Genomic DNA, 25,965 nt, shown 5'->3' on the forward strand with positions numbered 1-25,965 from the left:
GTTTAAAACAAACTCTTCCAAGAAAAGTTTGAGAGTTTATTTTAAATCCGGACCGTTGAAAAACACTTTTGGACGCTTGGATAGTCCCTATGGTGCAGGGGTACACTACATGGTTTCCGAATCCCTATAAACCCTCGCCGCCTTCCTCTTTTTCTTCTTCTTCACTGTCATGGACATCTTATCCATCTTCGCGGTTGAGGCTTTGGCTACAAAAGCCGTCGAATGGACTGAACACAACTTCCACGCAATTGTTGGAAGTTTCATAATTACACATAATTAGGCTCTTTACTTTCACTCTCTTCTCAATTAAATAGTTCCTGCCAAGGGCTCTGTTTGGGGCACAACAAATGGGCAAGAAATTAATGATTTTTAAGGGACTCATTATGGGTCCTACAAATACAATTCAAACCGCAAGTTATTTTTAAATTTTTTTTAATACAGTTAACTTATGAACCTCCTTCGTGGTACATGGGCTTTCAAGTTTCTGCAGCGTGGCTATTTTTGATCGGGATTGGCTTCTATCCCTCTTATGGTCACCAGGTGGCCCAAGAACTTCCCAGAGCTTACCCCAAATACACACTTCGAGGCATTGAGCTTCAGCTTATACTTCCTCAAGATATTGAAAGCCTTCTTCAGATCAACAATATGCCGTTGCTTCTCTTTACTTTTTACAACCATATCATCGATGTATACCTCTATTGTTTTGCCGAGTAAACTCTTAAACATAATGGTGGTTAACCTCTGATATGTTGCCCCTGCGTTTCTCAAGCCAAACGGCATGACGTTGTAATAGTACAACCCTCGCGGTGTAATGAAAGAAGTCTTTTCTTCGTCGGGTCCAAACATAGCAATCTGATGGTACCCTCAATATGTGATGTAGAAAGGAAATATGAAGAATATAAATTAACTATGCATTATTTTGAGTTTATTATTTTGCCGTGCTGTGGGTATTTGCTGTGAGGAGTTATTTTTGTAGTTGGAATATGGTGTATGTCTTCTCTTGAATAGTAGCAGTAATATGCGGGGAGCTAAGTTTAAGGAAAATGGTGGATTTGAAAGTTTACGTGAATGGTTCCAATGTTGTGTCATCTTGAGTTGTGTAGAAGGGACACGTTACCAAAGGAGTGAATTTGGATTTCTTGAACAGGAGTTGGTAGTGATTCTGAGTGGGATGAGAGATGTGGAAAAGCGTTAGAACCTTGGTTGTATTTGAATGTTAGAAGGACGAAAGGACATTTGAGGTTTGTGCAGAGTTCATAGGGAAGAGTTATGTGGGTAGATGGAGGTGTGAGTTGGAAATAGGGACTAGCGGTTTGTCTTATGTGTGCTTGGTGTCGGTGTCTATCTATTGTATTATCAATAGAGTTGGATCGATTGTGAGACGTGTTGCTCTTGGAGTTGAAGAGGATGTCAATAGCTTTAAGATGTAAGGAGTGTGATTATGGTGACTTGGTGTTCATAACTGAGCAGGGGTGATGAGCGTTAGAAAGTCTAGTCATTGGGTGTTGGGATCCTTAGTTCTAGTATCGTAAGGATTACTCGAGGTTTTCTAGATTAATAGTTGATATTGATTAGGAAAAAGAGAATGTGGAATTCAAAGTGTGGAGAACGAGAAGATATAAGTTGTTGATCTTGGAGTGAGTGTTAGAATTTGAGTGTCAGTGAAGGTTGAGATTTCGTGAGAATGATTAGAGGTGGGTGTAGTTCTTGAGGAGAAACCGGTGAGCATCCTAAGCATATGAGATTGACTATTGAGCGGTAGGACCATATTGTTAGATTATGGAAAAGTGACGTAGGGTTATGTATTGCGATTGGTGACTTGGTGGATCTTGGCTTAGCAAATTTCGGGGATGAAATTTCTTTAAGGAGGGAAGGATGTAGAGACCCGTATTTTTGGGAAGTGATTTGAAGGTTTTATAAATGCTAGAATATTCAATAAATGAGAAATTTGGGAATTTATGTGATTTGGGTCTTAAATGATAGGATTGTTAGATGAGGGAGTGTGAGTGTAATTGGTTTGTGTGCTAGTATATATATGTGGGTGTGTGTGTAGGGGATCACAAATCCCATCTCTCACTCTTTCTCTACCTCTCGTCTCTCTCTCCCTCTCCTTTGGCTCTCTCTCTCTCCACTCCTTCACTCACAAACTCACTCCCAAACTCGAAACCCACCAAGATCCTCCACCAAATCGTATTCCTTAAGTGTTCTAAGCCTTGGGTTGTGTTCGTTCAAGCTCGAAGGAGGTATATTTTGCTTGGATTTGAAGTCCTCGGAGCTAGGGCTTGCTCGAATCGAGTGAACTTCAATCTTTGATCATTGAGGTAGGGATTTCTTACTCTTGTTATGAGTTTATGAGATGATTATATGCCTAAATCGAGTTTTAATTCATTGGATTTCGAATTGGTATTCATTCTTGATTTTCTGCAAATCGCCCGCTGTAATGCATTGGTACCGGTACCTATACCTACTTTTTGAGGTACCGGTACCTTGACCTCTGATTGCTCTCTGGATTGGTTTGGTACCGATACCTATATTTTGTGGTATCGGTACCTAGTGCTCAGAAAACAATTTTGAAGATGTTGAATCCCCTTCGATTGTATTGACTCCCGATCACTTCTAACGCACTCTAAACATTATCAAACCATCCCTAAACTTGATTACTCGGGTTTCAAAGATTTGTTGATTGTTCTAATCCCTTCGAAACTCGTTGAATGTAATCTTAGTACACCATTGGTTAGGAAAATGTACTGTAAGGTCGATAGGAGCACCGTGGGCTATAAGGGATAAAGTGGTGAGTGTTATGAGTAGACATGAGCTTGTCTAGTGATCCGATGGATAGTATTGTGACTCGTATCCTTGTGTCTCGTGTTGTTGAGATCCCTAAGTTCCTTTGACACTCGTACTATAAGATTCTCGGTTAGAACCTAGCGGGTTGTGTATCGTGGAGTCATTATGGGTTTGGTGCACGACGAAGGATGTCATGATTGATTTTGAGGAATAGCGTGAACTTATAGTATTTATCAATGTACAATGAGATGTATTTATGAGTTTGCAATACATTATGTGATGATGAATGAAAGAATGTGACCTTGGAAAATGTTGTCTTCTTGTATACGGATTGATAATGCATGTGTGTATGTGTGAGTTGATAATTATGAATTGAGGATCTTGTAACGCAAGGTGTGGTAATGCGGAAACCCAGGTTGATAGAATTCACTGTGACGCAAGGGGTGGTAACACAGTTGAATGTCGCGCATGATGAAGAGAATTATGATTGACTTTGGGAGTTTGTGTTGTTGTTTGGGCTCTTTGTTACTTGAGACTGTGGCTGTTAAAAAAGGGAATGAATGGTTGATTTTATCAAGGTTTTATTAAAGGAAGAAATTTGAGTTTTTTAAAAGAGCATTTTTATAAAAAAATCCTCCAGTATTCTTGAGCGAATCAATGGATCCGGTATTTGGGCACAAATCAACAGACTCCGGTATTCAAGCTCAAATCAACGAAGCTTGACCTGTAATGGTCTTGAGATTTCTCTAAACTATTTTGGTAATCAAAAGGAAAGTTTTGTGAAAAAGAGACTTGATGACAAACGGTATTGAATAATGAGGTTATTTGTGGTATTCATTTGAGCAGTCATAAAATGGTTGAGAAATTGTCGTGTATATTTAGATTGATGTGAGTTTGATGCTGCTCTTAGTTGATGTTTGAGCGATTAGGGACATCTGTAAGAAGTCCAGGACCCAGCAGTCTTAGTCCGTCTGTTCATTATGGTAGCCCTTTTGATCTCATGTTCATTTGTTGAAACTCATTCACTCTTGGTGCATACGTCATCGCATTTTCATATAACTTGAGTATAGATGTCTCTACTGGGCTAGTGTAGCTCAACCTATCATTTTCAGGTACAAAGCATGGAAGTGCATGGCATGGCATGCATGTTGTGCTTGTTGATCATACCTTTCGAAGCTATAAAAGCGGCGACATTCTGCATTTGATTTCAAAGTAGTATTTGGAAGGAATATTAATGTAAATTGTAAGATTATTTTGGTATTTGTATAACTTGAGGCTTCGAGCCAAGATTGTAATATTTGAACTTAAATTTGCGGACAGGGGAAAAAATGTAATTTGGCTATTATCGGTACTTCAGTAACGATTTTATTTATTGTAAATGATTATTATTTATGTTAAAAATCAAGGGCGTGACAAATTGGTATCAGAGCATTAGGTTTGAATACCTAGAGACAGTGGGGAGACTTAGTCTCATGGGTTCAAAAAAAAAATCATTGCATATTTTTAAGAAAAACTTGTTTGTGCTTGCATGACCGATGTGTGTTCATCGATATGGTATTGCATCAATGTTTATGTGGATTGGTTGAACGTTGTTGACCTGTGTCAAAAAAAAGAAGAAGAGAACCGAAGTTTGATAGCATTGTAGTGGTTGCGGTTGCATTTGTTGCTATTATTACTATTGCTGTTGATAGTCAGATTTTTGAACCATTCGTGTTAAGAAGCATTCTGTTGATGGTTGTAGTGGTTGTGAGTTGTGACAATGATGATGTTGGAAAGTGGATATTTATTGGCATATGATAAAAAGGGATAGAATATTATTGTGACTTACGACATAAGTGCTCGATGTGTTTTTATTTGAATTGTGTAGATTACATATTAAGATTTAAATACGTTAAGTGAATACTGGGTGATACAAGTTGTGTTGAGTATGAGTATAGAAAGAGGAAGAGTGACGTGTATGTTGGAAATCGAGTCAGAAAGTGTCATGAGGTATTTGGAAAGGTAATGATCTATTGCGATAACAATTGTGGTTGGTCGTTGTTGTGATTGTTACGGAGGTAGTGACAGTGAGCATAGGTAAGGCAAGATGGACCTACATAGTGATTTATATATAGTTAAGGTGACTTAGGAAAAGAGGGTTATAGGTAGGGTGTCTAGATACAGTATGTGTCTTCTGGACACCCAGGCGACTACCGATGAGATCCAGTTGGAAGAGGCATTTGATCATCGCTCCTTCTAGATGGAAGTCTCGGAAAGTCAATTGGACACTAGGATTGTGTAAAGGGGCTAGATCTCTAGGCTTGGAAATTGAGATAGATGGCTGTATACAGGAATCTTGTAAGAGGGACAACAAGACTTGAGGTAACCTATATTGATGTGACTTGAGCCAAGTGATTGATGTAAGCATGTGGTGAGAGACTTATCTGAAGTAAGGGCGATACGAATGTGAACTGTTGAGGTCAAAAATGAGGCGAAGTGTAAATGGTGTCCTGAGTGGGAATAGTGGGAACCTTAAAGTGATAGGCATGTGGAGAAATAGTATGTTGTAACCTTAAAGGGAGGTATTCCCGAACAGGCAGAAATAAGGCCCGAACACGTGGTACGTGGGACCATGGTATAAATACGATAGGGACAGTCGCCATGCAAGATGATGGTTGGCGATGTGGACCAGTGACAGAGAAGTCATTGGTCCAGGAAGGTTGTACGGGGTCTTGGTCCAGTAAACATGAGAAGTTATTGGACCAAGGGACTAATAAAGGAACAGTGACATGTGAAGTCACTAGTCCAAGTAGTTTGTTCGGCAACAAAAGGGCCGAACAGGAGGAGAGCTCTTGAGAAGACATTGGTCCAAGTAGTTGATAAAATGACTAGTTGCATGTGAAGTGACTGATCCAGGCAGTCTGTTCGGCAATGAGATTGCCGATCAAGGAAAGAACTCCAATCAAGTGAGCAGAGAGAATACTTTAGAAGGTTCCAGAACAGTAATATTTCGTAAAGGAATGAGATCCCGAGAATGTAGGATCCAAAAAAGATACCCAACGGGAATGGGATGTTCGGCCAGTTGTGGAAAAGAGTCCTAAAAGGGCTAAGCTAATGAACTGATAAGGGAACGAGAATCCAAAGTATCCTAGGTCTCCTATATGAGATAGGAATCCTAGGGCGGCAAGGATGCTTGGGCAGTAGGCATCTATGAATCTATAAATATGAGGTAAACCTAGAGGTAAAAGGTACGCAATATGTTCCATTGATATCGTTCTCCTACTGATAATTAGGGTTTTCTCTAGTACGTGATACTAACTTAGGCATCGGAGGGCCTTTGCCACGAGAGGCAAAGGTGCGCTCGCCCCTTGTCTGTTTTGCAGATTAGGGTTACAACGACGAACTAGGGTTCCGGTGAAGAGGTACGATTAGCCGTTGCAATCTAGTGCTCTTTTGAGCACCAACTGTTTTCATCCCCCTACAATTGGTGCCGTCTATGGGAATTGAAAAAATTTCCTCTGAAAAACAACCATGGTGGAAGAGAATCCAATGACGCCGCTCGACCCAAAGAGTCTGCTAGGTGGGGGAGGAGACAAATCTCAACCAGGGACTCCGAGAAAGCCTGAGGGCGGACATGGGAAAAAGGTGATGAGCAAGGGCCATCCCGTGACTGTCCATGATGACTCCAAGAATAGGGAGGGCAGGACAGCCACAGAATCCATGAGAAGGAGTAAGTCCCATCGTGGGAGATAGTCAGTTGCACACTTGAGAAGCGTGCACAATAGTGAAGATATGCTTGATAAAAAGAGACAGGAAATCGAGGAAAACACTCGTTTGATTAAGAAACGAGAGCATGAGATTCGAGAGTTAGAACTGATCCAAGAATATCCAGAAGACTCTGGACTTTCACGAAGAAATTCCAGGGGAGACAGGCTGGCTCTAGTAGTACACAAAAAGGCTCCATCACAAAGAAGGAGGAGTAGGAGCAGGAGCAGGAGCCCCACCCTAAGGCAACATAAAGCTTCTCCACGAAAAAGGAGGAGCAAAAGTAAAAGCCGAACATCAGAGCGGTGAAGGGCTTCTTCAAGAAAAAGGAGGAGCAGAAGCTGAAGTCCTACCCTTGAGGAGGAAGGGACTTGAAAACACCATAGGGACAGGTATGAGAGACCTGATTCCGATTGGAAAAAGAATAGACCCAACAAGACAAAGGGACTAGAAGACGAGGCCATGACTGCACGAGAAGCAGCACGAAAGGCACTTAGCAATATTGCATCCTCCCCTTTTGCAAGAAAATTGCAGGAGGCAAGATTGCCGAGCAGGGTAAAGCACGGAACGTTTATCCTTTACGAGACAAATGCAGATCCTGTGGCACACGTATAGCACTACCAACAGGCAATGTTTGTGCATGAGGGGGATGATGCAATAATGTGCAAGATGTTCCCATCAAGTTTGGATAAGGTAGCCTTGTCTTGGTTCCATAAGTTGGGTCCGCGCTCCATCCGAGGATGGAGGCAGCTAGCCGAGGAATTCACTGCTCAGTTCTTGACGAGCAGGAAAGCGCCAAAGATGTTTGAGAGCCTCTCTATTATGAAGCAAGGAGAGGACAAGCCGATTAAGGAGTTGCGAAAATCATTGAACATGAGTCCAGTACAAACACTAGCAAAACTAATGGAACAGATAGAGCAACATGCCAGGAACGAGGATGACATACTCCGAGAGGATGACAAAGTGGTTATCGAGCAAGCCAAGGGGCCTGCGAAGAAAATAGATAAAACAGAGCCCAAAACTTACAGGGAAAGAAAAGACTATGGGCAGGCTAAGAAAGAGCCATGCAAGGAGAAACAGGCTCCGGACCCCAAGTCTTTCTTTTCAATAAATACGGTTTGGAAAGAACCAATCTATAGGATTCTTTATTGAATAAAGAATCAGCCTTACTTCAAGTGGCCCCCAACCCTGGGAGAAGATAAAGACGCAAAGCGGGCTACGAAGGCCACATGACTGAAGACTGTGAAATGTTTAAAAGGCACCTTGACGATTTGGTCTCTCGTGGTTATCTCAAAGAATTTATCCAGGAAGATCCTAAGGATAAAGAGAGAGCAATGGAGTTGGATTACGAACAAAATCCAAGGGGCGTAATCCATTCAATACATGGATTGGCCGCACCTTATACGAAAAATGAGGTGAGGTTGCTCCAAAGGCAAGTGAAGCATGGCCAACATGTGATGCGGTTGGGAAAGAAAAGAGAACGTGAAAAAGAAGCATGCAACGAGGGCATAGCCTTCACGGATGAGGACCTATGAGGAGTCCAGGTGCCACATAATGATGCCTTGGTCATAACCCTATGAGTTGGGGAATATGACATGGAGAGGATCTTGGTGGATTCAGGAAGTTGCACAGAGGTGCTATATTACAATGCTTTCAAAAAATTGGGACTGACACAGTCAGACTTGGTGCAGTCAATGACTTCTTTGGTCGGGTTCGGTGCAGGAGCAGTCTGGTCATTGGGCAAAGTAACGCTGCCTGTTCGGGCAGGAATAGTGGTACTGCGAACCGACTTCCTAGTGGTGGATGTACCGTCTTCTTATAACACGATTATAGGAAGAACGTGGTTGCATAAGATGAGGGCAGTTTCCTCCACTTTTCATCAGATGGTAAAGTTTCCCGGATCTAATGGCATTGAAAGCATTAGAGGGAATCAGAAAGTTGCCCAATAGTGCTTGATTTCTATAATCAAGAAGGCACCGAAAGCCAAGTTGGTCCAAGCGGTCGAAGTTCCAGAACAGCCGACCATCGAGGATGTCGGAGGGGACCCCGCCGAGAAAGTGGTGCAAGGCTTAAAGAAAATTCTGATCAATGAGACTGAACCAAAAAGGTATTTTCTGATTGGGGAAAACCTGAATAAATCTCAAAAAACACGTTAATGTGTTTGCTTGGGTACCCAAAGAGATGCCTGGAGTGGATGCAAACGTGATTTGCCACCACTCGAATGTGGATCCACAACATAATCCCGTGATGCAGAAAAAGAGACGATCAGCCGTACAGCACGTGGACGCTATTATCAAGGAGGTTAACCGCTTGTTAGAAGCATAGGCCATACGAGAAGTTTACTACCCAGAATGGTTGTCTAACACTGTGGTAGTAAAGAAAAAGAATGGAAAGTGGCGTGTCTGTGTGGACTTCACGGACTTGAACAAAGGCTGTCCAAAGGACAGTTTCCCCCTCCCAAGGATAGATCAACTGGTAGATGCAACAGCTGGGTATGGGCAGATGAGTTTCCTCGACGTATATCAAGGATATCACCAAATTGTTATGTATGGGCCCGATCAAGAGGAGACTTCTTTTATCACATCGAGAGGGTTGTATTGCTATAGTGTCATGCCTTTTGGCTTAAGGAACGCCGGAGCAACTTACCAAAGGTTTGCAACGATTATGCTGAAAAAGTTGCTCGGTAAGACTATGGAGGTTTACATAAATGATATGGTGGTCAAAAGCAAGGAGAAGCAGGACCATATAGTTGATTTGAAAGAAGCCTTCGAGATTCTGAGAAAGTACAAATTGAAACTCAACGCCTCGAAGTGTGAGTTCAGAGTAAGTTCAGGGAAGTTCTTGGGCCACATTGTGACCAAACGAGGGATAGAGGCAAATCCCGACCAAATAATGGCCTTGTAGAGGCTCCAAAGTCCTAGGATCATGAAGGAGGTCCAAAGACTAACAGGGATGGCAGTAGCCCTAAACAGATTCATCAGCCGATCCAGTGACAAGTGTAGGCCCTTCTTTCAATTGCTGAAAACGAGAGAAGGATACCAATGGGGAGCCGAATGTGAACAGGCGTTCCAAGACCTGAATAAGTACTTGACAGTGGCCCCACTCTTGTCTACTCCTGAACCGGGTGAGTCTTTAACTTTGTACTTAGCAGTTTCTGAGCATGCTATAAGTGCAGTTTTATTGAGGGACAAGAGGTTCGAACAAACCCCTGTATACTATGTAAGTAAGACATTGCTAGACGCAGAAATGAGATATCTGCCCCTTGAGAAATTGGTCCTGGCATTGAGGACAGCAGGGAGAAAGTCGCCCCACTATTTTCAGAGTCATAAGATTGTGGTTTACACAGAATTTCCGTTGAAATCTTTGCTACGAAAGGCAGACTTCTCGGGATGTATTTCAACTTGGTCGGTGGAGCTAAGTCAGTACGATATTGATTATCAGTCGCGCACCGCAATAAAGGGACAAGTGTTGGCAGACTTTGTGGCAGAATTCTCACCAACAATAGCTCCAAAGCCTCCTACGAGAAAGGAGTAGATGCCTGAGCCGCCGGCCAAGAAAGAAAAAGCATTAGCCTAGCAAGATCCCCTGGAATGGAAATTATTCGTTGACGGATCAGCCTGTAATACTGGATCAGGAATTGGGGTTGTGCTTTTTCCTCCTGAGGGAGTAATGATAGAGTTGTCCGTTTGTCTGGTTTCAGTGCATCGAATAATGTGGTGGAATACGAGGCACTCCTAGTTGGCTTGAGAAGTGCAAAAACCCTGAAGGTAAAAAGAGTACGAGTATACTGTGATTCACAACTTGTGGTGAATCAATTGTCCGGGGAATACGAGGCTTGGAATGAGAAAATGGCAGCCTACGTGGAGGCTGCCAAGGATCTGCTAGATACTTTTGAGGAAGTGTACATTGAGCAAATAAGTTTTGGGCAGAATGCCCATGTAGATTCACTTGCTTGGTTTGCTGCAGCTGTGCCAACACAGTTCAAGAGAAGGGTGGCAGTAGATTATCTTTCTGAGCCGAGCATTGGAAGGAGCGTGGAGTTGGTCTTGGACGTGAACCAAGGACCAAGTTGGATAGATCCAATAATGGAGTTCCTACGAGATGGGACATTCCCCATGGATGAAAAAGAGGCTCACAAGATAAAAACAAAATCTGCACGGTTTTGGCTGTCACCTGAAGGAAAGTTGTACAGAAAGTCCTTTACTAGACTGTACTTACTTTGTGTGCACCCCGAAATGGTGCAAAAGTTTCTCCATGAGATTCATGAGGGAACATGTGGAAGTCATGATGGGGCAGGTCCATTGCCCACTGAGCAATAACCCAGGGATATTGGTGGCCACACATTTAAGAAGATGCAAAGGTGTATGTGAAATCTGTGAGAAATGTCAGAAATTCTCACCAATGATCCGAACCCCAGCCGAAGATGTGGTGCCGTTGACAAGTCCTTGGCCATTCACACAATGGGGGATGGACATCGTGGGTCCACTTCACAAGGCAATTGGAAATAGGAAATTTCGGTTGGTAGCAATAGAATATTTCACAAAGTGGATTGAGGCAGAGCCATTGGCCAAGATCACTGAACCTATGATAGAAAGGTTCGTGTGGAAGAGTATTATTACTCGATTTGGGGTCCCTTATTCGTTGATTACGGATAATGGAACCCAATTACAAAAGAAGTTCAAGGCCTTTTGTGCCCAATATGGGATCAGGAATTATTACTCGACCCCAACCTACCCACAGAGTAATGGGCAGGCGGAAGCATCCAACAAAACCATACTTGATGGGATCAAGAAGAGGTTGGACAAAGCAAAGGGGAAGTGGCCTGACGAATTGCCATTGGTCCTGTGGGCACACCAAACAACTCTTAGGAGGTCTACGAGAGAGACCCCTTATTCATTAGCATATGGAACATAGGCTGTTATTCCATTAGAGGTTTGTTTGCCGACCAACAGGACCACTTTGGTTGAAAGTGGAGGCAATGACAGAGCCTTGGAGATTGAATTGAATCTTGCCAAGGAACGAAGAGAGAGGGCTCTGGTGCATTTGGCCTCGTACCAGGAGCAGCTAATGAAAAGCTACAACAAGAATGTCCGCCCACAAGAATTTGGTATTAGGGACCTTATGCTTCGTAAGGTGCTTGGCAATACCAAGGTGGCCAACGAGGGCAAGTTGGGGGCCAATTGGGAAGACCTATATCGAGTTACTGAAATTGTGGGCATAGGGGCTTATAGATTGGCAGACCTAGACGGGAACCCGGTGCTAAGGCCCTAGAGTGTCCATAATCTACGAAAGTTCTTTGTTTAAAAGACTTCAGTTTGATTTTTCATTCTGTTATAGGATGCACATCATGATTGTGTGGGAATTACGAATAGAATTCCATTGTTTTTTAGCTTTTGTTAGTAGCAAGGGGTACGCGTAACGCCCCCTTAAGTTTTGAATTATGAATAAAATTCTATTTTGGTGAAAATACGAAGCTAGTCACTCATTCTTTATCCTCCCTTCATATTGGGGAGCAGAGAGTTGGTCCATACATACAATACAAATTACGAGTTACGAGTTATGAATTTTTGAGTTGTATATGAAGACATGCAACATCATCTGAGTACGAGCAAAGTTAGAAATTTTCCGAGTATGAAATACTTGGGTTGCATACGAAGAAATGCAAAGAATATGTCCAAGTACGTGAAAGCTTAGAATGCATACGAGAACATGCACAATTCTGTCAAATATGAATACATTTGAGCATTTGTCTAAGTACGAGAAACTTAAGAGTATTTCCTAAGTACGAACACACTTAGGGTGCATGCGAGAACATGAAAGTGTTTCAAGTACGCATACTTGAGCATTAAATCGAAAACACCTGTACGTATACTCTAAGTATGAGAAACTTGCAGACTTATCCAAGCATGAGAAAAACTTGGAGTGCACACGAGAGCGTGCATAGTCTTGCCACGAACGAACATATTTGGGCATAGATTTACCTAAGTACGAATACACTTAGGAATTTCCCGAGTACGAAATACTTGGGGAGCATACGAGAACATACAGATTTATCTAAGTATGAACAGACTTAGGAATTTTCCCAAGCACGTGAACCTTGGGGTGCATACGATCACATGCACAGACAACCAAGTATGAACAAACTTGGAAAGCATATAAGCATGTGCAGTAGCAAACAAATCCAGTATGAACATACTTGGTTCCATCTGTGTACAAAAAAAACACACAAGTCTGCCAAGTACGAGAAACACTTGGGCAAGCAAGCACAATACAAAAAAGTGTGTATGAATAAACGCACGAAATTGGCCAAGCATGAAGGGCCTAGATCTGTAAATAAAGCTGGTAAGGATTGAGTACGGTTGAGGTATACGAAGAGACACACAAACCCGACTACGTACGAATGCTTAGATGTGTAAACACACGAAATTAGGGTGTGTGCATATAAGCACAACAATACTGAGTATGAGAAACTTAAGAAGCATGTATACTGCATGTGTTTGGTCCTAGCAAGAACAAGCTAAGGATACTTATTCTCCATGCTGGGGAGCAAAGAGCATTCGTCAGGAATATTCATTGGGTACGATCAAACTCTGAATTTGGCTAAGTATGAATACACTTAGGCCATGAAAAATGCCATAATCCGATTGAGTACAATCAAACTCAAAGTTTGGCTAAGTATGAGTAAACTTAGGCCATGACCATGAACGGTGCCGAAATTTGATTGAGTATGATCGAACTCGAATATACCTAAGTATGGATAATCTTGGGCAGTCAGCTGAGCATGGTTGAGCTTGGGAAATACCAAGCACGAAAACTTGGTTGACTACGAGCTAAATTGATTATAGGTATGAATAAACCTGAATTATGACAGCAAAGAATGTCAAAAGTAGACCCCAGTACGGAAAGGTTTGGGGCCCGAGCAGCGAACATTGCTTGAATCATGACAAGCGAAGATTGTCAGACAAAGGCCCAAGCATGAAGAAGTTTGGGGCCCGAGCAATGGATATTGCTCTGATACGAGCAAAAGCTTGAGATATGCTAGGTACGACATAAACCTAGGCACAACAGTGGATTGGCTAAAACCAAGTATGCTTAGGCTTTGGCAGTAAGGAATGCCACAATCGACGAAGTTCGAGCAAACCTAGGCCTTAGCAGCGGATGAGATCTAAGTCAAGTCTTGAAGCACTTAGGACTTGGTATTGAGTAAATGGTTATGTTCGGTCGATAACTAGGGATAAGTCACCGCTCAAGCCGGTGGTCAGTTATATGGACCAGTGACATGAGAAGTCATTGGTCTAGGAAGTCTATACAGGGCCAAGGACCAGTGAACATGAGAAGTTATTGGTCCATGAGATTGATAAAAAAACCAGTGACACATGAAGTCATTGGTCCAAGTAGTCTGTTTGGCAACGGGAGGGCCAAACAAAAGGAGAACCTTGGGTTCCATACATGGCCATGCGACATCATCTAGGTATGAATAAACTTAGAAATTTTTCCAGGAATGTGCAATCCTGGAGAGCATACGAGAATATGCAAAGGTAAATACACTCAGGAAATTTGTTCAAATGCAAAGCAATTGGAATGCATACAATAACATGCATATCTTTGCGCCTAACTAAGTATGGGAAACTTAGAAGCAAAATTCCCTAAGTACGAAATCCTTAGGTGCATATGATAAACAAATGCACAAAACAGCTAGGTATGAGCAACCTTAGCTGATTATCCGAAAGTATGAGTAAACTTGGAGAGCATGAAGGCATATAAAACGAGCAAGTTAAGTATGAAACACTTAACACGTATGTGAAGCCAACTAAGTGTGACAAAACTTAGCATTTGGGCAAAATCTATGGCCATGCAGGGCCAGTAATCTTTCTACAGGGGGAATCTAGAGAGAAGATGAGGGTTTTAAAGATGGGACTAAATCCCAAATATATCCTAATGAGTAGGGTGGCGTATGTGAAACGTCACCCTGGACGCTGTTTTGGGCGTTCCGTTCCCCAAAGGCGCTTGTTCGCATTTAATATGGGCAAAACGAAGTATGCCACGAGTAAAGTTAAGAGCACGAAAAAGCCTATCCAGCCCAAACGATGAGACAGTTTGCCTAGGCAAATAATGAAAGATTGCACCAATTTTGTGAAAAAGTGCAGGAGCAGAATTAATTTGCTCAGTTCTTGGGAACTTTGCTCATTATTTACGTACAAATAATGAGTGAAGCTAAGGAGCAATTGTGGGAGGTATTCCCGAACAGGCAGAAATAAAGCCCGAACACGTGGTATATGGGACCATGGTATAAATACGACAGGGACAGTCGCCGTGCAAGACGATGGTCGACAATGTGGACCAGTGACAGAGAAGTCATTGGTCCAGGAAGGTTGTACAGGGTCTTGGTCCAGTAAACATGAGAAGTTATTGGACCAAGGGACTAATAAAGGAACAGTGACATGTGAAGTCACTAGTCCAAGTAGTTTGTTCGGCAACAAAAGGGCCGAACAGGAGGAGAGCTACTGAAAAGACATTGGTCCAAGTAATTGATAAAAGGACTAGTTACATGTGAAGTGACTGGTCCAGGCAGTTTGTTCGGCGATGAGATAGCCGAACAAGGAAAGAACTCCAATCAAGTGAGCAGAGAGAATACTCTAAGAGGTTCCAAAATAGTGGTATTCCGTAAAGGAATGAGATACCGAGAATGTAGGATCCAGAAAAGATACCCAACAGAAATGAGATGTTCGGCCAGTTGTGGAAAAGAGTCCTAAAAGGGCTAAGCTAATGAACTGATAAGGGAACGAGAATCCAAGGTATCCTGGGTTTCCTATATGAGATAGGAATCCTAGGGCGGCAAGGATGCTTGGGCAGTAGGCATCTATGAATCTATAAATATGAGGTAAACCTAGAGGTAAAAGGTACGTAATACGTTGCATTGATATCATTCTCCTACTGATAATTAGGGTTTTCTCTAGTACGTGATACTAACTTAGGCATCGGAGGGCCTTTGCCACGAGAGGGAAAGATGCGCTCACCCCTTGTCTATTTTGCAGATTAGGGTTACAACGACGAACTAGGGTTCTGGTGAAGAGGTACGAGTAGCCGTTGCAATCTGGTGTTGTTCTGAGCACCAACTGTTTTCATCCCCCTACAGTTGGAGTCTTAGAATATAACGAGAAGTATAGGCATGTTATTAGGTTGTAATGTTGTTAAAATAAGAGAAATGATTGGTCTTGATGATACGTGTATCTGCGATGTGATGTTTAAGATTATGAATATGAGAAATACATGAATTGTGAAGTAGTGGATACTTGGTGAGTCTGTTGGACACTTGGGGAGTCCGTTGGATACCTTGTTAATCCGTTGGATACTGAATGAGTCTGTTAATGCGTGACAAATTTGAGCTATTAAATTATACGGTTGGTTTGTTGGGATATCTATGTATGAACTTTGTTACTATCTAGCTTAAACCTACATGTTTGACTTGTTATGTAGTCTCAATGCGTGAAGTTTACTTTTAGTATACAATGTAGAATAAAGAATGAAGCATATGTGGGTATTTGCTGTGAGGAGTTATTTTTGTAGTTGGAATATGGTGTATGTCTTCTCTTGAATAGCAGCAGTAATATGCGGGGAGCTAAGTTTAAGGAAAATGGTGGATTTGAAAGTTTACGTGAATGGTTCCAATGTTGTGTCATCTTGAGTTGTGTAGAAGGGACATGTTACCATAGGAGTGAATTTGGATTTCTCGAACAGGAATTGGTAGTGATTCTGAGTGGGATGAGAGATGTAGAAAAGCATTAGAACTTTGGTTGTATTTGAATGTTAGAAGGACGAAAGGACATTTGAGGTTTGTGCAGAGTTCATAGGGTAGAGTTATGTGGGTAGATGGAGGTGTGAGTTGGGAATAGGGACTAGCGGTTTGTCTTATTTGTGCTTGGTGTCGGTGTCTATCTATAGTATTATCAATAGAGTTGGATCGATTGCGAGACAAGTTGCTCTTGGAGTTGAAGAGGATGTCAATAGCTTTAAGATGTAAGGAGTGTGATTATGGTGAGTTGGTGTTCATAACTAAGCAGGGGTGATGAGCGTTAGAAAGTTTAGTCATTGGGTGTTGGGTTCCTTAGTTCTAGTATTGTAAGGATTACTCGGGGTTGTCTAGATTAATAGTTGACATTGATTGAGAAAAAGAGAATGTGTAATTCAAAAGTGTGGAGAACGAGAAGATATAAGTTGTTGAATCTTGGAATGAGTGTTAGAATTCGAGTTTCAGTGAAGGTTGAGATTTCGTGAGAATGATTAGAGGTGGGTGAAATTCTTGAGGAGAAACCGGTGAGCATCCTAAGCATATGAGATTGACTATTGAGCGGCAGGACCAAATCGTTAGATTATGGAAAAGTGACGTAGGGTTATGTATTGCTATTGGTGACTTGGTTGATCTTGGTTTAGCAAATTTTGGGGACGAAATTTCTTTAAGGAGGGAAGGATGTAGAGACCCGTATTTTCGGAAAGTGATTTGAAGGTTTTATAAATGCAAGAATATTGAATAAATGAAAATTTTGTGAGTTTATTTGATTTGGGTCTTAAATGATAGGATTGTTATATGAGGGAGTGTGAGTGTAATTGGTTTGTGTGCTAGTATATATATGTGGGTGTGTGTGTAGGGGATCACAAATCCCATCTCTCACTCTCTCTCTACCTCTCGGCTCTCTCTCCCTCTCCCTCTCCTTCGGCTCTCTCTCTCTCTCTCTCTGTCTGTCTGTCTGTCTGTCTGTCTCTCTCTCTCTCTCTCTCTCTCTCTCTCTCTCCACTCCTCCACTCACAAACTCACTCCCGAACTTGAAACCCACCAAGATCCTCCACCAAATCGTATTCCTCAAGTGTTCTAAGCCTTGGGTTGTGTTCGTTCAAGCTCGAAGGAGGTATATTTCGCTTGGGTTTGAAGTCCTTGGAGCTAGGGCTTGCTTGAATCGCGTGAACTTTGATCTTTGATCATTGAGGTAGGGATTTCTTACTCTTGTTATGAGTTTATGAGATGATTATGTGCCTAAATCGAGTTTTAGTTCATTGGATTTTGAATTTGTATTCATTCTTGATTTTCTGCAAATCACCCGCTCTAATGCATTGGTATCGGTACCTATACCTACTTTTTGAGGTACCGGTACCTTGACCTCTGATTGCTCTCTGGATTGGTTTGGTACCGATACCAATATTTTGTGGTATCGGTACCTAGTGCTCAGAAAACAGTTTTGAAGATGTTGAATCCCCTTCGATTGTATTGACTCCCGATCACTTCTAACACACTCTAAACATTATCAAACCATCCCTAAACTTGATTACTCGGGTTCCAAAGATTCGCTGATCGTTCTAATCCCTTTGAAACTTGTTGAATGTAATCTTAGTACACCATTGGTTAGGAAAATGTACTGTAAGGTCGATAGGAGCACCGTGGGCTATAAGGGATAAAGTGGTGAGTGCTATGAGTAGACATGAACTTGTCTAGTGATCCGATGGGTAGTATTGTGACTTGTATCCTCGTGTCTCGTCTTGTTGAGATCCCTAAGTTCCTTTGACACTCATAGTATAAGATTCTCGGTTAGAACCTAGCGGGTTGTGTATCGTGGAGTCATTTTGGGTTTGGTGCGCGACGAAGGATGTCATGATTGATTTTGAGGAATAGCGTGAACTTATAGTATTTATCAATGTACAATGAGATGTATTTATGAGTTTGCAATACATTATGTGATGATGAATGAAAGAATGTGACCTTGAACAATGTTGTCTTCCTGTATACGGATTGATAATGCATGTGTGTATGTGTGAGTTGATAATTATGAATTGAGGGTCCTGCAACATAAGGTGTGGTAATGCGGAGACTCTAGAGGGTCCGCAACGCAAGGTGTGGTAATGCAGAAACCTAGGTGGAGAGAATTCATTGTGATGCAAGGGGTGGTAACACAGTTGAATGTCTCGCATGATGAAGAGAACTATGATTGACTTTGAGAGTTTGTGTTGTTGTTTGGGCGATTTGTTACTTGAGACTGTGGCTGTTGAAAAAGGGAATGAATGGTTGATTTTATCAAGGTTTTAATAAAGAAAGAAATTTGAGTTTTTTAAAAGAGCATTTTTATCAAAAGTCCTCCGGTATTCTTGAGCGAATCAACGGACTCCAGTATTCAAGCTCGAATCATTGGAGCTTGACTTGTAATGGTCTTGAGATTTCTCTAAACTAGTTTGGTAATCCAAAGGAAAGTTTTAAGAAAAAGAGACTTGATGGCAAACGGTATTGAATAATGGGGTTATTTGTGGTATTCATTTGAGCAGTCATAAAATGGTTGAGAAATTGTTGTGGATATTTAGATTGATGTGAGTTTGATGCTGCTCTTAGTTGATGTTTGAGTGATTAGGGACATTTGTAAGAAGTCCAGGACCCCACAGTCATAGTCCGTTTGTTCATTGTGGTAGCCCTTTCGATCTCATGTTCGTTTGTTGAAACTCATTCACTCTTGGTGCATACTTCATTGCATTTTCATATAACTTGAGTATAGATGTCTCTACTAGGCTAGTGTAGCTCAACCTATCATTTTCAGGTACAAAGCATGGAAGTGGCATGGCGTGCATGTTGTGCTTGTTGATCATATCTTTCGAACGTATAAAAGCGGCGACATTCTGCATTTGATTTCAAAGTAGTATTTGGAAGGAATATTAATGTAAACTGTAAGATTATTTTAGTATTTGTATAACTTGAGGCTTCGAGCCAGGATTGTACTATTTGAACTTAAATTTGCGGACAGGGGAAGAAATGTAATTTGGCTATTATCGGTACTTCAATAACGATTTTATTTATTGTAAATGATTATTATTTATGTTAAAAATTGAGGGCATGACAGGATTTTACTTTTTAGATATTTGAAAAAAAAATTTCACTTCATTACGTGCATCTTTGATTAGTTAGTAGTAATTGCTTTTATTACTAATTGGTTTAGTGTTTTCTGTCTCGTATAAGTCAGCTGCCTTTCATCTGCTTTTCCGAGCGGCCGAGCTTCCTTCAAGTTAGTAAGTTATTTGCTGCATTGTCATTAATATTAAAAAAAAAGACCATGAGTGTTCCATTTTACATATTTTCTTTACTAATAGTTGCATTTTGTCTCTTTCTCTTTAGTTCATTTTAGCTTAACTTAGAAGTTGTTCAGAAGAATCTGTTTTGTTTCAAAAAAAAAAAAAAAGAGTTTAAATTTTGAGAGGAGTCCAAGTCAGTGAGTTTGTATATGTTTGGTTGCCGTTCGAAAAACTTAAAATTAATACTTCTTGATCCGGAAAGTGAGAGATCCTTTAGAAGTAGCTTAAAGATTCATAGAGGGGAACATAATCAATTAAAAATGACAAAACTTGCAGAAGATACAAAACCTTTAAGATAGTTGTTTTCACCCGTAACCACAAATGCGACACAGTTTGAGCTGAAACCTCACATAATACAACTTCTTCCTCAATTTCATGGGGTTGAACAAGAGGATCCATACATGCATGTTAAAGACTTTCTTGAAATTTGTGCTACCTTTAGGTTTCAAAATTTTTCTGAGTCTGTTAAATTGCACCTTTTTCCCTTTTCACTGAAAGATAAAGCAATGGCATGGTTCAATTCTCTACCCTCTGGCTTAATCACTTCATGGGACACTCTTGTTAAAAAGTTTCTTTCAAAATTCTTTTCAATGTCTAGAACAACTATTCTAAGGAGGGAGATTGCTGATTTTTGTTAAGAACGTGAAAATTTTTATGAGAGTTGGGAGAGATTTAAAGATCTTATCTTAAAGTGCCCCCCTCATGGTTTTGAAACATGGAGACTAGTTCAATTTTTCTATTACAGTTTAACTCATTCTAACCGCAATATGCTTGAGTCAATAAACGGGGGTGGTTTTCTAATTCTTAGGAGCGATGCAGCTTATGAATTTCTTGAAAATTTGTCTGAGAGCTCTCAACAGTGGGATTTTACTTCTCATAGAGACAAACAACCTTCTACATCTAAGAGAGGGGGAGTAAATGAAGTGAAAGAGGATTTTGATATGAGAATAAAATTAGATAATCATACTCGAAAGGTTGAGGTTCTAGCTTTAAGTAGAACTATGGAGTTAGCCAATCAAGTTCACAGTGAAGTGTGTTCTCTTTGCGATAGTCACATGCACACAATGCAAATATGCCCTTCCATTATTGGATATTCTGAAAGCTATGTTGAACAAGCAAACGCATTAAATAATTATGGAAAATCATTTGCTAGTCCTTTTTCGGAAACATACAACCAAAATTGGCAAAATCATCCAAACTTTTCATGGCAGCACAACCAACCTCTAACAAATGTAGGTAGGCAACCATTCCATTCACAAAACCAATCTCCCCCAGGTTTTCATCCTTCTACAAAATCATATCCTGCTCAATCTCAGCCTTTTTATGCTCCAACTCCTGTGTCTTAACCGAATTTCCAATCTGTTGCACCATACCAACAGTCATCCTTAGAGGACACCCTTAAAGCAATCTTGGCTAAAATTTAAAATAACAATGCTAAAATTGAAAATTCAACACACTTGCATTCTCAAGCCATCGCTAAATTGGAAAATGAAATGGGTCAATTGGCTAGTCAAGTTGCAGAGAGAGTGATCGAAAAATTCCCTAGCCAGCTGATACCTAACCCAGAAGGACAAGTTGCTCTTAGCAACCCCTCTAACTCTACCTATGAGCATGAGCTGGTTCAATCCATTGTAACCCTCAGGTCAGGAAAACAGGTTGACAACCAAGTAAGTATGCCAATAGAGAAGAGTTTAAAGGAGTTTGAGACAGAAGAAAGGCAGAGTAGTCCCATCAAAGATTAGGAATCTAGTTCTCCTTGACCTCCAAAAGAACCCCAACTTAGGAGTTTCATCCCTAAAGCTCCATATCTTGAACGACTAGTAGCCCTTAAGAAAGGTGTAGGCCATGGAGATATTCTAGAGGTATTTAAGCAAATGAGAATCAATGTTCTATTCCTAGATGCTATTCGACAGGTGCCTTCATATGCCAAATTTTTAAAAGACCTAGTCTCCATAAAAAGGAAGGCCAGCACCCCTAAGGAAGTAGTGTTGACCGAACAAGTTCGCTCCATTATTCAACACAAACTACCTATCAAGTATAAGGATCTAGGGTGTCCTACAATTTCGTGCATGATAGGTAATCATCACATTGAGCGAGCTTTGTTGGATTTGGGAGCCAGTGTCAATTTACTGCCGTATTCAGTTTACTTGCAATTAGGTTTGGGGGAGTTAAAACCCACTTCAGTAAGGCTTCAATTGGCTGATGGATCCGTTAAAATTCCTAAAGGTGTTATTGAGGATATTCTAATAAAAGTTGACACATTCTATTTTCAAGTAGACTTAATAGTCTTAGACACTTAACTTGTCCAAAACTCAAAGAAGCACATTCCGATCATATTAGGCCATCCTTTCTTGGCCACGTCTAATACTCAAATTAACTATAGGAATGGTGTGATGAAGATGTCATTTGGTAACATGACTGTCGACCTTAATATTTTTGATATTGACAAACAGTCACCATGTGAGGATGAGGTGAGTGCAGTTTACATGATAGATTGTCAAATTAAAGAACACCTTACTCAATCAAGCTATGAGGATCCTTTTGAAGCTTGTCTATCTCATTTTAATGACACTGATGAAGACTCTACGATTGAATCTGTCAACATTTTCTTAGTCTTTTATAGATATTAGTAGGCGGAATTTGTGCTTTGTAGAGCCACCATTTTTAGAGAACACCCCAAGTTTGTGGGATGAACAAGAGTCCAATTTTGAGTTAAAACCTTTGCCACCCGATCCTAGTGTTGAAATTGTGGGACCAACAGAATTTATGTCAGCCATCGTTATCCCAAATAATGATCAAATTGAAGAGGAAAAGATAGTAGACAAGAATGACCATTGCAATAAAGCATTAGAGTGCGATTTTGTCATTGGTAAAGAGCCCTTACATCCCACTGGTAGGACTTTGCTAGCCATATTGTTGTTTAAAAACTCATTTCCCTGGTATGCTGACTATGTGTTTCATCTGAATAAGGTTGATATTATGACTAATTTTGCTGAACGATCTAGTATAGAATTGTTAATCAAGTCACATAATTTTCATTGGGCAAATCCATGTATTGTTAATTATAAAAAGCGAATAAGAGAAAGTGACTTGGTGGTGATATTTCACGTGGCATATATTTTTCATTGGAATAACCCTCAATTATTCCGTCTCTTTCACTAGGACCATGGTGGGCGACTCGTGGTCTATTGAAATCCATGTAGAGATTAGATTTGAGGGATGCGCTAAATTTAGGAAAAAAAAAACTATTATGACTTAATTTATTTACTTTTGGTTAGTGCATTGTTTTCTTCTCTTGTGTTTCTATAATTAATTTTGCAGGTGTCACACAGTTCAGCCTTATCGTGCTTATTAGGTGTACCTTATCCTTTCTCACTTTTATGTTACAGTCTATTTTGTATGCGTTTGCATTCATGACATTAAGGACACTGTCATATTTAGGTTTGGGGGAGGGCTCACTTATTATTTATATGTCTATTATGTGGATAGACTCTGTAGTTAACCTTTTTTTTTTTCTCCTATAAAAAAAATGGAAAAAAAGAGTAAAAGTTGAAAAAAAAAATTTAGATGCCTGATTTTGACTTCCGATGATGTTGGTTTTCAATTAGTGCTAGTATGATTGTAGCCCAAGTTCGAGTCTTGATATGATTTTATTGATAGAGTTAAGCTTGTGAACATAGTTATTGATAAGAGGCACCTACTTGGTTCGGATCACCTATGTTTGGATAGCTATTGATCACTTGTGTAGTACATGTCTTTGCACGAGCACTATCACACTTAGAGTTGGATTTGACCTCGAGTACCGTACATATATTTTTGGTGCCTTAGTCTGAGTCAGATGTCTTACTAGAATGCTTAATGTCCTTTCCCCCCAAAAAAAAAAAAATAAACAAAGAAAAGGGAAAAAAAGGGAATTAAATGCATTGTTTTTCGGGCTTTTCACTTAGTAACCGGGCCTCTTGCCTCAGTAAGCAGTGAGAGTTCGCATCAAACGGCGGAGTGTTCTGGGATTGTCATGTGTGGTTAGCTTGGGTTCATAGCCTTTTTGACTCGAGTGGTTAAGTCCGTTGGGGTGTTCTCTACATCTAATGCCCTAAAGCCGTCTGGTTTGGGTGTCACTGGCCTAAAACTCACTACAAGGGTCAATTAGAAAGCTTAAGGGACCAAGGCATTGCACGATCACAAGAAAAAAATATAGCAAAAAAGAAGAAGAAAAGAAATATGAATAAAGGGAGAGGCTATAATTTGATATAAGCATTTTGATGAGTATTGAGGCATTGAAGGTGCGTGTATTATTTTCGAGGTTAATGAACATCTTTGTGTGACTTTTCACTTTACATGCATGCCTTGTGATTTCTTTCTATCCAGATATATGAGGGAGGAACAGTTTTTGTGCAAATTCGGATTAGAATATAATGTTCACTTGTTTAACAATGTTAATGGATGAAATATCTTGCCTCCAATTTGTGTTATACTCACACTAGTTACTTTGAGAGGCCAATAAGTACATTTGGGATTCTGATTGAGTGTCATCTTCTTAAAAATTTTGTGGGTATATTCACAGCAAACCCTCACGAGACTATAACTCGTCCACTAGGGCAACCTAGGGGTTTAAAGGCTTGTTGCATATGCTAAATGCATTCGGACTCCTCCAAAAATAGATTAGTTAGTTTAATTTCATTTTCTTTGTTTTATTTTATTTCTTTTGCTCGAGGACTAGCAAAATGTAGGTTTGGGGGTATTTGATGAGCATAAAATGTAGTAATTAAATGACGCCCATACTTGCATTGTTAGTCTTGACTTTATTATTATTTGTCATATTATCATTTATTTATGTTTTGTAGGTATTTTGGGCTTTATCATGCAAAAACATTTCTTCCGAGACTTATGAGATGAAGTCTGATTCAAGTGGGCTCAACCCAATTTAAATTAGAAGATCCAAAAGAGCAAAACCCAAAATCGAGCTCACGAAATTTTCCAATGATGGAATTGATTTAAGAAGATTTGGATTGCAAGGATTTTTGATAATTCTCTGCACATGGCCTTGCACAGCTAATTGGGTGACAAGAGTTATTGGCTTTGACTCAAACTCCTAAGGCAAAAATTATTTAAGGAAAAGAATATTATATAATCGGTATTTATTGATTTAACGAGAAGATTGATGGAAGTGGAATTATATTCCAAAAGGGAAGCCTTGGCCTTATTAATAGAAGCAAAAGGAGGGTTGGAGGGATCACCCTTTTTACCACCGAGCAGCAGCACCATCACGGCATATCTCGAGCAGCAGTGGAGAAGGAAGCAAGCTAGGACAATTTCTAATCTTTGTAAGCTTAGTTTCATAGAGTTCTATTATTATATGATCATGTTTCCGTACTCCATGAGCGGCTAGACTCTTAAACTAGGGTTGAGGATGAAGCCCCATTAATGACTATTATCTATATGTTCATGAGATTTGGTTTTACCCGAATATTTGGTTTGAATATGATGAAATTGTTCTTACTCCAAATCAATTGATAGGAATAAATTCTGGATATGAGATCAATCATGTTTTTCTTATGATTTGGAAATTGCCTTTAGCATTGAACGCTGGTTTTTCATTATTGACTATAAAATTGGATATTTATTGTGATTTGTTAAAAACGGATACAATTAATGAATTGGTTTTATACATGCGAGCGGAGAGGAACAAACATTATACTTTTTGATGAACTTTCACGATGATATTTTCCATGGTAACAGAATTAGCTTTCAGATTATCATGAAGAAATTTTGAGTAAAATCAATGATCATGAATATATAATGATACGAGTTAGTGGGTGTGGATTCCGAAACCTTAGTATTTTTCCATTGATTAAAAAGAAATTTCAATTTCCTCATCCTTGCTAGTTTAGTTCATTGTTTACTTATTATTGCTATTTACTTCAATTTTAGTTGCATTAAATCAATCACAATTTTGTCAACTAGGTTAGGGTTAATCGATTTAAGTGTATTTAGTTTTCCTACAAAAAATCACCAAGTCCCTGTGGGTTCGACCTCGCTCTTGCATTACTATACTTCAGTACAATTCATGCGCTTGCGAGTAAATTAAAATTTCACATTAGTACTTTTGGCTCCCGTACCCGGAATCTCTATCTTTTTCCTAGTTTTTATAAACTAGGTGACGACTCTATTTTGATGACAATCGTTATCGTGTGGCGATGTTCCTAGCCATGGGAATATCTACGATCTTGGTTTATGAAGTGAAACCAAACAAACTTGATCAATCTGTATGGCGATGCCCTGTTTGGGAGGTGTCTACACAACCAATCGATTCCTAAAATAAGATCGAACCCC

At 40.2% G+C, this 25,965-nt stretch overlaps 1 protein-coding gene and 1 non-coding gene across 2 annotated transcripts; one reads left to right on the plus strand and one right to left on the minus strand.

The window, feature by feature from the left end:
- The first annotated feature begins 6,297 nt into the window (after positions 1-6,297).
- LOC131303024 (uncharacterized) lies at positions 6,298-7,146 on the plus strand. The gene is made up of 3 exons (XM_058329817.1): positions 6,298-6,496; positions 6,557-6,776; positions 6,924-7,146. The coding sequence occupies exons 1-3, from the start codon at positions 6,298-6,300 to the stop codon at positions 7,144-7,146; spliced, it is 642 nt and encodes a 213-aa protein (XP_058185800.1).
- A 13,091-nt stretch (positions 7,147-20,237) lies between these two features.
- On the minus strand, positions 20,238-20,341 carry LOC131305759 (small nucleolar RNA R71). Its single transcript, XR_009193320.1, has one exon. It is a non-coding gene; the product is annotated as a small nucleolar RNA R71 (small nucleolar RNA).
- Positions 20,342-25,965: the final 5,624 nt, after the last annotated feature.

The sequence above is a fragment of the Rhododendron vialii genome, chromosome 10a (assembly GCF_030253575.1).
Source record: "Rhododendron vialii isolate Sample 1 chromosome 10a, ASM3025357v1".
NCBI classification, from domain to species: Eukaryota; Viridiplantae; Streptophyta; class Magnoliopsida; order Ericales; family Ericaceae; genus Rhododendron; species Rhododendron vialii.